This window comes from Aquarana catesbeiana, linkage group LG03 (assembly GCF_042186555.1).
Source record: "Aquarana catesbeiana isolate 2022-GZ linkage group LG03, ASM4218655v1, whole genome shotgun sequence".
NCBI lineage: Eukaryota > Metazoa > Chordata > Amphibia > Anura > Ranidae > Aquarana > Aquarana catesbeiana.
This window is the reverse complement of record NC_133326.1, coordinates 674,358,086-674,375,739: the sequence shown is the minus strand read 5'-3', so window position 1 is coordinate 674,375,739 and position 17,654 is coordinate 674,358,086. Positions and strand designations below refer to the sequence as shown.

Sequence of the window (17,654 nt, the reverse complement as noted above, 5' to 3'; positions counted from 1 at the left end):
GGGAGCGAAAGAAATAGAGGAGCCTAGTGAGTAAGGTCATTTTAATGGAGTTGATCCGGCCCAGCCATGATAGCTCGTGTTTTGACCATAGATTAAGGTCTGCCTCCAGTTTCCTGAAGAGTGAGGGGTAATTTTGTGTGTAAAGAGTTTCTGTTTTGGCCATCAATGTGATACCTAGGTAGCTAATGGAGGTGTCGCTCCATTTGAATTGGAAGGACTGTTTTAGAGAGGCAACTGTTTGAAGAGGTAAGGAAACATTAAGAGCTTGGGATTTAGAGAAATTAACTTAGAGTCCAGAGATTTTGGCGAAGTTTCTTAACACTAGGCAGAGATTGGGGAGTGTAGTGAGGGGGGATGTCAGGAAAAGGAGGATGTCATCGGCGAATAGCCCACATTTGTGCTTCTGGTCTCCACAGGTCACCCCTTTGATGTCAGGGTTATGTCAAACTGCGATCGCCAAGGTTTCTATGGCTATAGCAAATATAAGAGGAGATAAAGGGCACCCTTGCCTGGTGCCTCGCAAAATGTCTATTGGTTTGGAGTAATGTCCTTGGAGGCGTATCTGGCCCTTTGGTTGTGAGTAGAGAGCATGCAGAAGTCCCAGGAAGCGATCGCCGAAGCCCCACCTCTCCAGTACGGTAAAGATGTAAGGCCAGGAGACCGTATCAAAGGCCTTCTGCAGGTCTAAGGATAAAAGAAATCCTGATTGATTCGGTCCCCCTTCCCAGTTAGTTTGTAGAATCGAGGTGATATCTTTTGCCCTCCGTATTTGGTCAGGACCCTGTCTTCCGGGTATGAATCCTACCTGATCTTTATGTATATATTGATTAATAAAGGACGATAACCTGTTAGCCATTATTTTGGTGAGAACTTTTAGGTCATTGTTTATGAGGGAGATTGGCCTGTAGTTGCTAACGTCTTTGTGGTTTTTGTCAGGCTTGGGTATGACTGTGATTAAAGCCGTATTAAGGTGAATGTCTAGGGGGTTTCCATTGGTTTTGGAGTTAAAGAAGGAGGTCAGGTGAGGTGCTAGAATGTTCGCGAAAGACTTATAATATGGTATGGAGAGACCATCAGGTCCCGGAGCAGACCCCTTTCTAAGATCCTTGATGACCCCCAAAACCTCCTCCTCCGTTATGGGTGTTTCCATCCTTTGCTTGTGATTGTCTTTTAGGGAGAGGAGAGGAATACCCTCCAGGAACTTAGGGATTAAGTCCGCTGTTGGTGTAGCTGGTTGGCTATATAATTTAGAGTAAAACCCCTGGAAAGCTTCTAGTATCTTGGAAGGGATAGTCGTGGGGGGTTGACCATTTATCCTGAGTTTGGACAAAGCGTGGATCTTGATGGGAGGAGATAGTTTTTTCGCTAGAAGGGGACCTATTTTGTCTGCCTGAGTGTAAAATTTATGTCCGTTCCAGCGAACGGCCTTTTCGGCCTTAGCTGTGAGTGCTAGATTGAGATCTAGTCTGGCTTTATCAATGAGAGAGACAGGGGTCTTGGAAGGGTCTTTTTTATGTGAAGCCTTCAGTTTGGTATATTCCCTGTCCAACCGAATTATGTCGGCTTTCTGTTCTCGTTTGATCTGTGTTGCAATCTGGATTAGTTTACCCCTTATAAAAGCTTTATGTGCAGCCCAGAGCATTTCGGGAGAAGTTTCCTCTGATTTATTGAGTTCAAAGTACTCTTGTAGGGCTTTTTCAAGTTCTGTAACCCTGATGGGATCAGATAACAACGACTCATTCAGTCCACCCAGGGTGCCTGTTTTGATTGTTATGGTGACAATGGAGTGGTCCGAGAGGGCCGACTCCCTGATTTGGGATCTGTGTATGAATGGGAGTAGGGAGGATGGGGTCAGTATGTGGTCAATCCTCTCATTAGTGTTATGAGGGGAAGAGTAATGGGTAAAGTCCCTTTTGTTGGGGTTGAGTTCCCTCCAAGTGTCAGCCAAGCCGTGGGCATGAATTGTCTTTGCGATTCTGAGACTTTCTTTGGTGGGACGTGTTAGTTGAGTCCGCGGGGGTTTAGACTTGTCTAATCCCTGATCGAACGCTGCGTTCGAATCTCCGCCAAAGATGACCGTTCCCTCCAGTTTCTGAGCGAGGATGCACAGTAGGGAGTCAAAAAATTTAGCTTGTCCTCTATTTGGAGTATAGTAGGAGACCAGGGAGTACAGATGGTCTCCCACAGTGCCCTAGACCAGGAGGAACCTACCCTCTGGGTCAGCATGTTCAGAGATTTTTACAAATTTAAGGTGTTTGGATATTAAGATTGCAACCCCCTTGGTTTTGTTGTCAGTGCTCGCTAAGAAGAACTGTGGAAAGTGAGGGTGGAGAAACTTAGGGCTATACCGGGAGGGGAAATGTGTTTCTTGCAGCATGATAATGTCTAGCTTGAGATGCTTGTAATAGTCGAGAACCTTCCTCCTCTTAATCGGGGAGCTGAGTCCCTGGACATTGTGGGATGCTATGTGGAGTTCAGCTATGGGCCCGTCAGCCATGGAGCAGTTGGAGTGAAATGCATCGGTTACAGCCCCCACTTACCCGTAGACGCGTGGGAACATGGACGACAGCGTGATGATCATTGCTCCTTCTCGTTGGGGAGATAGCAGGTACTTCCTTGGGGGTGCGTGTGATATCTGAAACACAAGATGTAGTTAGGTACACTGTAGTGATCGGGGAGGTGGGGAGGGAGAGCAGGATAGAATAGAAAAGGTCTCCTAGAAAAGAAAGAAAGGACACAGGGAAGGAGAAACCCCCCGTGTCCTTCAGAGAGAAATCGGATAATGTCAGGCCCATCTAGGCTCAGACAGCCTAGCCCCTAGAGACCAACGGGTGTCTAAGGGTTAGGTGGGTGCGCAAGTGTTCCTTCCCGAAACCGAACGCCCTACAAAAAACTTGTTCCTCTAAGGGAAAAAAGACCCTTACTGGTGTATACCACGGTGTCTAAACAGCTTGAGTGGCGAGTGGCCCTGCACCTCCTCCAAGTGTATTATCCCCCTAATTCCCTTAACCCCTCTCTATCCCAGCAGAGCGTCTATTGGGGGGACCAGTCGGGTATCCCCAAACATAGTGGTTAAATTGCCCCATAGAGAGGTGTGGGGATACAGTAACTCTCAGTCCGGAGAGGTACAGCTACCTTGTGACCACTGCACATTTCAGTGGACCAGTTGAAGAGAAAAAAAACTTAAAACATGAAACATGAAAAGTTCTGAAAACTCAGAAAACGGTGCCCGGTTGGCTAGCGTGCCTAAGGTAATAGGCACGAGGGACCCCCCACATTCGGGGGAATTATTACTCCGGTCCCTGCTTCACAACCGGGATGAATAAGATGCAGTCCAAATCATCACTGGCTTCAAGTTAGGTTGTTGTCTTTGGCCTTCTTTGCTTTTCCTGTTGACCACAGGGGAGATTGAGGGCTGGTGGGGGTCTGTTGTTTGTTGGAGTTAACACCGGCATTGGTTGTGTCCATTTCGGCTTCCTGGGAGATGATTTTCAGGTGCAAGAGAATTTTTTCTCCCTCTGGGAGGGAAGAGAAAGCGTATTGTTTCCCCTTAACGGAGAACTTAACCGCGAACGGGAAGGCCCACCTGTATTTTATGTCTCTTTGGCTGAGAGCGAGAAGCAGGGGTTTCAGCGATCTCCTCCTCTGGATTGTGGAGGGTGAGAGATCCGCAAAGATCTGCACTTGGTGACCCATGCACATCACTGTGTGAGTGGACCTGGCCTGTCTTATCACTTCCTCTTTTACTGTGTAATGATGGGGCTTGGCAATAATATCTCTTGGGGTGCCGTCTTTTCTGGGGGGCCCCAAGGCTCTGTGGGCCCTGTCCAACTCAAGGCGGTGAGGAGGGATGTTGGGGATGAGTTGTTTAATCAGGTCCTGCACTGCTTCTGGAACATTTTGAATAGTTTCCGGTAGGCCACGGATTCTGATATTGTATCGTCTTGACCTATTCTCAAGTTCCTCGATACGAGCCATTGCTAGGTCTAGTTGATCCTGCAAGGTGCAGTTGTGCTGAGAGTTTTGGTTAGTGATAGCTATAGTGTCCTCCATTTTGTGTTCGATCGTTTCGATCTGGGCTCCTAAATTTATAAAATCTGCCTTCAGGTCCCCTGTGATTTTAGCTGCCGTTTGTGCCAGGCCTTTGTCCAGTAGTTCAGAGAACCTGTGGAAGAGGGAGTCCATGTGAAATGCAGGGTCGCTGGCTGGGATGTCATGAGGAGGGAAGCCTGTGTGTCCTGTAATAGTTCCCAGGGGGGGCAGGGAACTGTCATTGAAAGAGCGATCCGGTAGGGATCCTGTAGATGCTGGGGAAGGTGTAAGAATAGGTGGGTATCCCGTTTGCCTTCCTGGCGTGAAGTGAAGGGGGATGTGGGGTTGCTCTGACCTGTAGTCTGCCTGGCCTGTGGAGCAGAGATCCTGTGGCTGTGCTTGTGTAGCGGTGGCCATCTTGGATGTCCCAGCCGTTACTGCTCTCTCCAACTGTGGCCACAGGTTTCGTTTTACCGGAACCCCGGTCATATGGTGGTGTAGCCGGGACTGTGGGGAATGCCTCCTGTCGTGTTCGTGTCTGGCAGTGCGCCGTGGTCAGTGCTGCGGGCGCCGTTGATTCGTGAGGGAGTGGAACTCTAGGCTATAGCGGCCATCTTGCGAGCCCCGCGCATGCGCACTTCGAATTTTTATGAATACAAGGCAATTTCTGGTTGCATAAAGTGGAGCAGTGGGGCAGTGATGTCATGATCTCCATCTTATCCAATCAGAGAATGATTTTTATTTATTAAAAAAAATACCAGCCATTCAGTGAATTGTGCCAAAGCCAAGCATACCACCCCCTCTGCAGAATCCAGTGGCCAGCAGGGATGGGTATTGAACCAATGGAAGTATGCATATGTCACACCTGAGTGAACCCTCTGAAAGCTACAAATCATTGAGAAGATATGAGTTTCTTGAGCAAAGAGCACTTTCTGGCTCTCAAATAAGTAACCACTGACAACAATAATCTTTTTAGCTACCCATAATAGGGATTCTTCCCAATGGCCAAAAATGTAAGGAGCATTCTGCCCTGTGACCATCACGCCAACGTACCATGAGCTTAAGGCCTCATGTGCACTGCTGCTGCTAAACGGAGGTTTAGGAGCAGTTGGGCATTTTTTTAAACTGCTCCTGAACTCTACTCTATGTTATCTTATCGGTACATGTACACAGGGTCATTTACAGTCGTTTCTAGGCAGTTGAGTTTAGAAGCTTTTTATGGAACGCAAAAAAATGGGTTCAGAAGCTGAGTTTAGAGGCATTTCAAGCGCCAAACGATTCTAAGTGTGTTTTGTTTACAGGCGTTTTTTAATTTTTGAAACAAAAAAAAAATAATTTTATATATTTTTTTAAAAACACTTCTAAACGCAAACGCGGCATGTAAACGCAGCAAAACAGACACTTAAACGTGGGTTACTATCTGTCAAGTTAAATCGTTCAGGAGAGTTTGTAAAAACGTCCCATGTACATGAAGCCTTAGATGTAGCAATTATTAGCAGGTGGCTCCCTAAGAACGGAAAGTTCAAGGGTTTCTCCATATTTAAAAGGTTGAAAAAAGTTGTATTAGAAGGTGGCTATGTTTGTTCTCAATGGTCCCACTGTATGTAATAATGTAGCCACCCTCTCTTGCTCACTCCCAAGAAGTACTATGGACTATGGGATGTGTATGGAGCATAGAGGAGTACACAAGACCGCAACTAATGTGCACTGCTTGTTCCAAACAAATGAAAGTGGTGGGGAAAATGGTAGGTTCGAGAGCTTGTGGAGGATGTTACAAGAAGGCAGAAAAACACAAAAAAGAAACTATTTCATACAAAATTGATTACAGAACCATTAAGTGGTGGATGTGTATGGATCATTTTTGGGGAATAAGGATGTTGTTTAGTGTCACTTTAGGTTTTCGGTTAGCTATCATATTTTAAACCAAACAGAAAACAGTTTCCCTAATGATGCCAGTAATTGTATTCAGATACTTTCAGTTTGCTTGTTGGCACAACTAAGGTTGCTAATAAAATGTTCGCTCTCCACAGCTCTGTGACTGACAAGACGATATCGGGTTCAGTTCCTCCAATCAACGCCATGACAACTAATTCTTTATTAGGTAATCCTTCCATTGTATTTGATTTAAAGACTTTTTCTTGTAAGCATAAGCTAACACAATGTATCAGACATGAATGCAAAAGAGCTAAGTAATAAAAGTAAAACTCCATATTAATGCCCAAGGTTCCAGAATGGGAACATTCAACACTTGCACTGTTTTGGGTTTTTTTGTATCTACTGAGGCTTCTATCTGCAAGATATTCCCTCATTCAACCTTCACAACCATTATAAAGTCAAGTTATACAGTGAGGGAAAAAAGTATTTGATCCGCTGCTGATTTTTTGTACATTTGCCCACTGACAAATGATCAGTCTATAATTGTAATAGTAGGTTTATTTTAACAGTGAGAGACAGTATAACAACAAAAAAATCCAGAAAAACGCATTTTAAAAAAGTTATAAATTTATTTGCATTTTAATGAGTAAAAAAAGTATTTTACCCTTTCGCAAAAAATGACTTTCTGATTGCCAACAAGGATTTTAACACCAAGTACAGAGGTCAGATGTTACTTGTAGTTGGCCACCAGGTTCAGTTCGCATCCAGAACATGCGAACAGGCAAAAAATTTGTTCGAACACGCGAACACCATTAAAGTCTATGGGACATGAACATGAATAATCAAAAGTGCTCATTTTAAAGGCTTATATGCAAGTTATTGTCATAAAAAGCATTTGGGGACCCGGGTCCTGCCCCAGGGGACATGGATCAATGCAAAAAGAAGTTTTAAAAACTGACGCTTTTTCGGGAGCAGTGATTTTAATAATGCTTAAAGTGAAACAATAAAAGTGTAATATTCCTTTAAATTTCGTACCTGGGGGGTGTCTATAGTATGCCTGTAAAGGGGCGCATGTTTCCTGTGTTTAGAACAGTCTGACAGCAAAATGACATTTCTAAAGGAAAAAAAGTCATCTAAAACTACTATCGCTACCATCACTACTAACTACTGTAAAACTACTATTGCTAGCGCCGTCTATAATGAATTGTCGGTCAGGAAATACACTTAAAAGTTCATTGATAAAAACGGCATGGGATTCCCCCACAGGGGAACCCCGAACCAAAATATAAAAAAAAATGTGTGGGGGTCCCCCTAAATTCCATACCAAACCTGAAGGGCCTGGTATGGAATTTAGGGGGACCCCCGCGCCAAAATTTGAAAAAAAATGTCGTTTTAAGTGGAAATCCGCGCCAAAACGTTTTTTAAAAAATGGCGTGGGGTCCCCCCAAAAATCCATACTAGACCCTTATCCGAGCACGCAACCTGGCAGGCCGCAGGTAAAGAGGGGGGGACGAGAGAGCCCCCCCTCCTGAACTGTACCAGGCCACATGCCCTCAACATTAGGAAGATGCTTTGGTGTAGCCCCCCAAAGCACCTTGTCCCCATGTTAATGGGGAGAAGGGCCTCATCCCCACAACCCTTGCCCGGTGGTTGTGGGGGTCTGCGGGCGGGGGGCTTATCGGAATCTGGAAGCCCCCTTTAACAAGGGGACCCCCAGATCCCGTCCCCCCGTGTGAATTGGTAATGGCATTTCACAAAAAAATGTCAAAAAGGTTAAAAAACACAAGAGACGGTTTTTGACAAGTCCTTTATTAATTTCTTCTTCTTTCTGCTTCTTCTTCTTCCATCTTCTTTCTTCTGGTCTTTCTTCGGTGTTCTTCTTCTTCTTCCTCCATCTTCTTCTTCTCCATCTTCTTCTTCCTCCACTCTTCTCATCCCGCATCTTCCTTCGGCTTCTTCTCCGCTCCACGATCCGCCTCAGTGGGAGTCTTCCGCCGTGTGACGCTTTGGTTCTTCTGACACTTCTTATATAACAGAGGGCGGGGCCACCCGGTGACCCCTTCCTCCTCTGACGCACGGGGAGTTCACGGAGACCTCCCTATGTCTTTCCCCTGTGTTGTCAGAGGGGGCAGGGTCACCCGTTAACCTAACCGGGTGACCCCGCATTACCAATTGTTTTCTAGGTGACTAATGGGTCCGAGCTACCTTGAGATCATTGACAAGATTCTCCCATGTAGTTCTGGGCTAATTCCTCACTGCTCTCATTATCACTAAGACGCCACGAGGTGAGATCTTGCATGGAGCCTCAGATTGAGGGAGATTGACAGTTATTTTGTTTTTCTTCCATTTGCGAATAATTGCACCAACTGTTGTTACCCTCTCACCAAGCTGCTTGGCGATGGTCTTGTAGCCCATTCCAGCCTTATGTAGGTCTACAATCTTGTCCCCGACATCCTTGGACAGCTCTTTGGTCTAGGCCATGGTGGAGAGATTGGAATCTAATTGACTGATTTCTTCTATGGACAGGTGTCTTTTTTACAAGTAACAAGCTGAGATTAGAGCATTTCCTTTAAGAGAGTGCTATTAATCTCAGCTTGTTACCTGTATAGAAAACACCTGGGAGCCAGAAATCTTGCTGATTGATAGGGGATCAAATACTTATTCCATTAATTACAATGCAAATCAATTTATAACTGTATAACTGTATAACTATAATTGTGAAATGCATTTTTCTGGATTTCTTTGTTGTTATTCTGTTTCTCACTGTTAAAATAAACCTACCATTAAAATTATAGACTGATTATTTCTTTGTCAGTGGGCGAACGTACAAAATCAACAGGGGATCAGATACTTTTTTCCCTCACTATAGTGTCAATCTCTTCTATCTTCATTAAAGTCCTCTTGATGGGCAAATAATTGAGCCACTAGGGGAAACATTGACACTGGGGTCTGTCTGTAATCTTAAAATGGCCATAGTTGGATTGCATGTCAGTCGGTTCAGCAGGAACCGACCGAGATTTGAACCATCTATGAGCAGGCATAATGTACTCAAGTCGATCCACTAATCGAATAGGGTACAACCATCATGTCAGATTTTTGCCATGTGTTTATTGCCAGCGGCTGCAGCCGCTAACAATAATCATTGTGTTCTTCTGGCAGGGATGGCTTCCTGCACCAGGAGAACACAAGATTTCCCCATCAACACTACCTGTTTGCAGGAAAAAATATTGCACCATCTATTGCCTGCCTTAGAAGCCACCAGTAATTCTAACCACAGCCCCACCATTATGACTAGAATTGATTGGCCTTTTAAAGTACTTGTATGTAAACCCAGTTGCTAAAAATGTATCTGAGATTTAAAAAAGTTGAAAATTCATTAAAAACAGTGTTTTTTCTCTACAGCTTTAGTTATATTGCGCACCTGTAATGAAGTATGCCCCATGATGTTCAGGCTGCCGGATTCTGTAGAAATCTTCACCACAGGGCTGCCCTGTCCTCTTCCTGCTGAACTTCTGGCACTGTGGGGGTTAATAGCTTTGGGTTTCTAAAGATGATCCGACAGGGACATGCACCCCCTCCTGTCCTCTACTCCAGTCCAGGAGCAAGAAGAGGACAGGGCAACCCTGCATTGACAAATTTTCTACAGAATCCATCAGCCTGCACATCATGGGACATACTTCATTGCAGGTAAGCAATGTAACTAAAACTGTAGAAAAATATGCTTTTAGCTAAACTTCAGCTTTAACATAATTTCAAGTGTAATTTTCATTTAAACAATAACTGGTGATCCTGCCATCAAGCATTTATAAAGGGTGACCATGCCCTGTCTCTGTCTACCAATTATGCTCCTGTGTTGTCACCCTGCACACGGGCTTCCGATGGAGACTATAGTGGCTGGTTCATCACAAATTACTCAGATAGGAAAGAACTGTAGAAAGCATGGGATTTCTACAGTGCTTTCATATATAATTATATAAAATCACAAACATGTCTTTATTCTATAACAAAAATGATAAAACTGGGGTAAAAAGGCCAGTACAGTGCCTCCCAAAGAAAGGATAGTGAAGTGTCAGCACATTTTACGAGAGTCGCTATTTCAGGACTCTGGCATAATTTGTAGTTCCTCCATTAATCCATCAAAAATAATCTACAAAATAAATAAATATAATAAACACCACAAAAAAACTCAAGAAACAATATAAAACAAAACTAAATAATATATACATATAGTCTATACTGCTGGAAAAAAAAACACACAACGTCCTCACTACGTATTTGTTAGGTACAAGAAGCCCAAAAATCTAAACATGCACAGATGTTTAGGGGAGAAAAGCCCATCTCCCCCAGCCTGCGAGGAGGACCAGATAGCACGGACTAACATTTACAGGCTGGCAACAGAGGAAATGATATAGTACACCACTCTGAACACACAGCAATTAGATGTCTCCAAATAAAATATTATAATGCACCCTCTATATGTAGCATTGAGAATTACTTAGATATGGTTCCCTGTGGTCACTCTAGGGAGAACCACACTGAGAAAAGCCATGTAGCCATCACTATAGTGCATATTAGACATGTGCACTGACAAAAAAATAGTTCGTTTTAGTTTTCGTTTCATTATTTTTTGCTTTTTCAGAAATTCGAAAATTCAGAATTTGGAAATTCGGAAATTTGGAAATCTGAAAATTTGGATTTTCGAATTTTCGAATTTTCGAATTTTCAAATTTTCAAATTTTCAAATTCTCGAATTTCCAAATTTTCGAATTTCAAAATTCAAAAATTCAAAATTCCGAAAATTCGAAAATCTAAAACAAAAGAAAGAAAATCAGTAAAATTTGAAATAATAAATAACTAATAATAACTACCGTATTTATCGGCGTATAACACGCGCCGGCGTATAACACGCACCCCAAGTTTAGGAGAGAATTTTAAGGAAAAAAACTTTTAGGAGGGAAGTTTAAGGAAAAGAAACTTACATTAAAATGCCCATCAATGCAGCCTCATCAGTGTTCATCTGCAGCCTTTTTAGTGTCATTGCAGCCTTTTCAGTGTCAGTGCAGCCTTGTCAGTGCAGCCTTGTCCCCAGTGCAGCCTTGTCAGTGCAGCCTTGTCCCCAGTGCAGTCTTGACAGTGCAGCCTTGTCCCCAGTGCAGTCTTGTCAGTGCAGCCTTGTCCCCAGTGCAGCCTTGTCAGTGCAGCCTTGTCAGCGCAGCCTTGTCCCCAGTACTGCCTTGTCCCCAGTGTCCATGCCTGCCGCCGCTGCCGCCATACACATGCTAGTAGTTTTAAATATGGCGCCGCGGAGTTCGGAGGGACTCGGCGCCGGCGGAACTGAACGAACGCCGCCGAGATACACATACCCGAGTGTATTCGGCTCTTTCCGGCGCCGCTCACAGTCCCGCCCAGTCCCGCCCTATGATGGACATAACACAGGTCCAGTGGCGGGATTGGGCGGGACTGTGAGCGGCGCCGGAAAGAGCCGAATACACTCGGGTATGTGTATCTCGGCTCTGTGATTTTCGGCGGCGCTCTTTCAGCACCGCCGAGTCCCTCCGAACTCCGCGGCGCCATATTTAAAACTACTCGCGATGTGAATGTCGGCGGCAATCGCCGACATTCACATAGCGACAGCGGGGATCGGCGTATAACACGCACCCATGACTTTCCCCTGATTTTAAGGGGGAAAAAGTGCGTGTTATACGCTGATAAATACGGTAACTATTAAATTATAGGTATTGGAATTTCCTTTAAAATTTGGCTGTTTGTGAACTTAATGAATACAAATTTATCTGAAGTTACAAATTATCCAAAATAACGAATGCCGCATCTAAACAAATGGAATGGAACAAATTAATAATATATAATAATAAAAAGGTTTTATTATTATTATTGTTATTTATTATTATTAGATCATTATGTTCCATTCTTTTAGATACGGCATTCGTTATTTCAGATAATTCGTAACTTCGGATAAATTCATACTCGGTACGTTCACTAACCGCCAAATTTGAAAGGAAATCCCAATACCTATAATTTAATAGTTATTATTAGTTATTATTTCAGATTTTCGGTTTTTCAAATTTTCTGATTTTCATTCTTTTGAATTTTCTGATTTTCAGTCTTATTTTTGAATTTTCAAATTTCCAAATTTTAGAATGTTCAAATTTCCGAAATTTTGAATTTCCGAACTTCCGAAATTCCGAATTGCCGAAAATTCGAATTTCCGAAATTCCCAAAATTTTCCAATTTCCAAAATTTTCCAATTTCCGAAATTTCCAATTTCTGAAAATTCCAATTTCTGAATTTCCGAATTTCCGGATATTCGAAAATTTGGAAATTTGGATATTTGAAATTCGGAAATTCTACATTTCAGAGACTCTAAATTTCAGAAATTCGAAGTTTCAGAAATTGAAAAATTCGGAAATTCGGGAAGTTCGGAATTAACGAATTTGTCAAAATTTGGTTAAAAACTAATTTGGAACTAAACAAATTGCACATGTTTAGTGCTTATAGATAGGAAGAAATGGCAAAGAAGATGCAAGAGATGAGCAGCACTGAGATACAACTATTCATTAAAAAACAGTTAAAAGTGTATTTTATTTAAAAATGGCAGGGGCTTATGATATACCTTGATTTAGCAAACTACATTTAATTTAGCTAGGGAATTTCTTTAAAAAGGCCAAGTAGCTCAAATGGTTGTGTTGGTCCAGGAGAAGTTCCTGGATGTTGCTAATAGAATTAATATTTTTATGCATTTTCAGTTATTTATTTGTGTTATTAAAAAAAGAGTAAACCACTTTAAAAGCCCAGATTATGGACAACCACCAAATAGTATGATCTCTCACCCATCACCCTCTTACAGACCTCACCTCTACACTCCCAGGATGTAGACCTGGCCAGGAATCTCCACAACCTTCTGGGTTTTACTACAATGACATCTGGACGTCCCTGACATGCAAGTCAAGACATTTTCCAAAGCCAAATGAGGCATTAGAGTGCCTTAAAGGGAAAGACATCTACATGTTTGGAGATTCAACGCTACGCCAGTGGTTCGAGTACCTGGTAAACTTCATACCAAGTATGATTTATTTATTTTTTTACATTTTCATTTTAACCTTTTACAAAAGTGATAATTTCTTAGTTTTCATCGGGGTGGTTTATATCAGGCCATAGATGTGTTTTTTTTGTAACTGACAAAGGGATAGATGGAAATTTTGAAGCAGACTGTCCTGTCCAATGGGGGTGAGGTTGCTCACTCTTGAGTAGGAGGGAGGTCTATTGGATATTTTAATTAGACACCCTCATCACCAAGGGGGTGAATTTTGAGTGGGATATAACACACTATTATGAATGATAACTCCCCTCTTAGTGGTTGCCCATAAATAAGAATACCCGTACCTACCTCTCAAACAGACATGCTCATTTTTCTTGTCATAGTTTTTTCACAATTTTCTTTTCTGATAACAATATTTTTCACCCTCTTGTTGATATACTGTATGTTGCTCACCTTTTCCTTGGGGTCCTTTTGATCTACCCAGAGCCAATCCGCCCTATATGCTCACTACGTAAGCTGCGTAGGACCCCGCCGCTGTGGGGGGGCCCCCAAGGGCGGATCGGCTCTGCTCAGGGCCGGACTGGCCTACCAGGATACCGGGACATTTCCCGGTAGGCTGCCTGCCCTGGGGCCGCTTTGAGCTATGCTGTGGCTACAGCATAGCTCAAAGCAGAGTCCCGCTGTGTCACGGAGCTCAGTGTGTAGTCGCGCTGTGACAAAGGTCCTGCCCTCCTCCTAGACCAGCTCGTGGGATAGATGCAGTGTTCTGTCTAACACACAAGCTGGTCTAGGAGGAGGGTGGGACTTTTGTCACAGTGCAACTGAACCTTTCACACTGAGCTCCATGACACAGCGTGGGATGCGCGATGTGCCTGTACGTAATCCACTGGCACTAACTGGTGAGGCGGCAATGATTGGCACGGTAAGACAGCAATGATGGGCACAGTAAGGCTACATTGATTGGCACAGTGAGGCAGAAATGATTGGCACGGTAAGGTGGCAATGATGGGCACAGTAAGGCTACATTGATTGGCACGGTGAGGCGGCAACGATTGGCACAGTGAGGCTACATTGATTGGTGCGGTGGCAATGAGGGGCACAGTAAGGCTACATTGATTGGCACGGTGAGGCGGCAACGATTGGCACAGTGAGGCTACATTGATTGGTGAGGCGGCAATGATGGGCATAGTAAGGCTGCAATGATGGGCATGGTGAGGCGGCAATGATGGGCATAGTAAGGCTGCAATAATGAGCACAGTGAGGCTGCATGGATGGGCACAGTGAGGGAGACTCTCTGGGGACCCTGATGTAAGGGGAGGCTCTCTGGGGACCCTAATGTGAGGGGAGGCTCTCTGGGGACCCTGATGTAGGGGGAGACTCTCTGAGGACACTGATGTAAGGGGGGCTCTCTGAGGACCCTGATGTAAGGGGAGGCTCTCTGGGAACCCTGATGTAAGGAAGGGCTCTCTGGGGATCCTGATGTAAGGAGGGGCTCTCTGGGGCCCTGATGTAAGTGGGGGATTGGTAAGTGGTTTGCATAGCTTACAGCATCACGGGTCAGGTAGAGGGCCCCTTAGCAGAATTTTGCTTAGGGCCCCGGGGTGGTCAGGACCAGCACTGGATCTACCCTCTTGCCCACATTATTACTTCATTTTAGATTTTAGACTTTTGACATATATTTTCAAGAAGGGAAAGATTCAGGGTATATATTTTATTAGGGTTGGGGATGGGGGCATTCTTTTAGTAATGTCATTATTTTGCAATGTCAATTTTAGCAATGCCAATTTTCATAATTCAAAGTCTTGTAAAGTTAATTCCTTAGAATGGTAATCTATTTTATTAGCATTGCTTTTGGTAATGAGGATAACTCAATATGGATTTAGGTGGTTTGGACTACTAGGAACTAAATGGATACTTGCACATGAATAGATAGTTATTATGCACATACTGTATATCAGTGGCGGCTGGTGTTTTTTTTTTTTTTGGGGGGGGCGGCAAACAATCCACAATCCACCAGCTGACACCCCCCCAGTCGGGTCATGGATGGCACAGAAGCACCCCGGTCAGCCAGTCGGGTTGCGGGGGTCATGGGCGGCACCCCCCCTCCGTCGGTCAGTCAGGGCCCCGCACTTACCCCATCTCACGGGCAGCGCTCTGGGCCGTGGCCTCTTCTCTCTCCCGGCTGCGGGCGGCTGCTGTCTTGGTTCCCCAGCGTCTCCTCCCTCCTCCTGGCTGCCAATCTGATCTCCTATCGGTCAATCGGGTGACAAGTCTCATGACTAGGGATGAGCTTCGTGTTCGAGTCGAACCCATGTTCGACTCGAACATCGGCTGTTCGCCCGTTCGCCGAATTGCGAACGATATGGGCCGTTCGCGCTAAATTCGTGTGGCGCGTCACGGCCCATAATTCACTGCGGCATCTCAGTGCATTGCTGGCTGATGATTGGCCAAGCATGCACTATGACCCGCATGCTTGGCCAATCACAGCGCCGTCAGTAGAGAGAGCTGTAATTGGCCAAAGCCAGGGTGGCTTTGGCCAATTATGGCTCAGGGGATTTAGTACACACCCCACACTATATAAGGCCGCCTGCACGGCGGCCCTGTGTAGTGTGTGTTCCGGTGTGCTGAGAGATAGAGAGAGAGAGAGACAGTGTCATTTGATTTGAGTTAGATAGATTAGGCAGAACAGTCAGTCAGTTAGCTGCACTTACAGTGTATTGTGTATATATATGCATCCCAGGTGTTGCATATATATATATACACTGTATTCAGTTTAGCTAGATCCGTTCCTGTTATCTTCTATCTAGACTATTTACATTTAATGCAGTGCGTCCTGCTCACAGTGTTCAGCTAGATCCGTTCCTGCTATTTACATTTAGTGCAGTGCGTCCTGCTCACAGTGTTCAGCTAGATCCGTTCCTGTTATCTTCTAGACTATTTACATTTAGTGCAGTGCGTCCTGCTCACAGTGTTCAGCTAGATCCGTTCCTGCTATTTACATTTAGTGCAGTGCGTCCTGCTCACAGTGTTCAGCTAGATCCGTTCCTGTTATCTTCTAGACTATTTACATTTAGTGCAGTGCGTCCTGCTCACAGTGTTCAGCTAGATCCGTTCCTGTTATCTTCCTACTGACAGGCAGGCTTGTCTGGTTACAGTATATAAAGCTACCTGAAGAAAATTACAGGTGTTCTATTTGATCCTATTAGTACCACGGTCAGGCAGCTAGACTATTTACATTTAGTACAGTGCGTCCTGCTCACAGTGTTCAGCTAGATCCGTTCCTGTTATCTTCCTACTGACAGGCAGGCTTGTCTGGTTACAGTATATAAAGCTACCTGAAGAAAATTACAGGTGTTCTATTTGATCCTATTAGTACCACGGTCAGGCAGCTAGACTATTTACATTTAGTACAGTGCGTCCTGCTCACAGTGTACAGCTAGATCCGTTCCTGTTATCTTCCTACTGACAGGCAGGCTTGTCTGGTTACAGTATATAAAGCTACCTGAAGAAAATTACAGGTGTTCTATTTGATCCTATTAGTACCACGGTCAGGCAGCTAGACTATTTACATTTAGTACAGTGCGTCCTGCTCACAGTGTTCAGCTAGATCCGTTCCTGTTATCTTCCTACTGACAGGCAGGCTTGTCTGGTTACAGTATATAAAGCTACCTGAAGAAAATTACAGGTGTTCTATCCCAGCTTAGTGCAGCTACAGGCCATTAGTATGTCTGGAAGGCCAAGAAGGAGAGGCAGACAGTCACAAGCCAATAAGAGAGGGCAAGCAGGCTCTGTGTCTAGTGCTGGTCGTGGAGACGGTGCATCCTCATCAGCACGTGGCCATGGGACACGCTTGGCCTTTTTTTCGGCAGCTGGCCGTGTTGAGCCGCAACATGCGGAAGACTTGGTCGAGTGGATGACCAAGCCGTCCTCATCCTCCTCATCCTCTCTCACCCATGCCCAGGGTGCTTTGTCTGGCAAAGCAGCGGCCTCTTCCCTCAGCTCAATGTCATCAGTGACTCCTTCCCTAGCTCCACCATGTCCTCATGAGGATTCCCTCGAACTGTTTGACCACAGTGTTGGGTACATGCTCCAGGAGGATGCCCAGCGTTTGGAAGGCTCTGATGACGATACTGAGCTCGATGAAGGCAGTAACATGAGCACGGACAGAGGGGGTGCCCAAGAAGGACAGCAATCTGGCAGTCATGCTCCCCCTGCTGCAGCATACTGCCAGGTTTGCTCCAGTGATGAGGAGGGAGGGGATGATGAGGTCACTGACTCAACGTGGGTGCCTGATAGGAGAGAGGAGGAGGAGGAGGAGGAGGCGGCGGCACATCACCAACGAGGCAGGATGCCCTCCAGGGGCCAGCCTAAGGGCAGCACATTGACTGCATCACACCCCAAAGCTCCACATGTGCAGGGCGCTGCAGTCTCTGCGCGTTATTCAAAAAGTTCTTTGGTGTGGGCCTTTTTTGAGACGAGTGCATCAGATCGCACCGCTGCTATTTGCAACATATGTCTCAAGCGTATCTCGCGTGGCCAAAACATCTCCCGCTTGGGTACCACATGCTTGACCAGACATATGTTGACCTGCCATGCAGTTCGTTGGCAAGCGTATCTAAAAGACCCACACCAAAGAACAAAGAGGATCTCTCCTTGCTCCTCATCAGCTGAGATTTCCAACCCCACTAGA

The 17,654-nt window shown here is 44.9% G+C and overlaps 1 protein-coding gene across 1 annotated transcript in view; it reads left to right on the top strand.

The window, feature by feature from the left end:
• LOC141133485 (NXPE family member 3-like) overlaps nucleotides 1-17,654 on the top strand; it is a 183,173-nt gene that overhangs the window by 158,517 nt on the left and 7,002 nt on the right. The window contains exons 4-5 of the mRNA XM_073622879.1: nucleotides 6,063-6,133; nucleotides 12,773-12,988. Coding sequence (XP_073478980.1) covers nucleotides 6,063-6,133; nucleotides 12,773-12,988 — 287 coding nt within the window. The remainder of the gene's footprint in view (nucleotides 1-6,062; nucleotides 6,134-12,772; nucleotides 12,989-17,654) is intronic.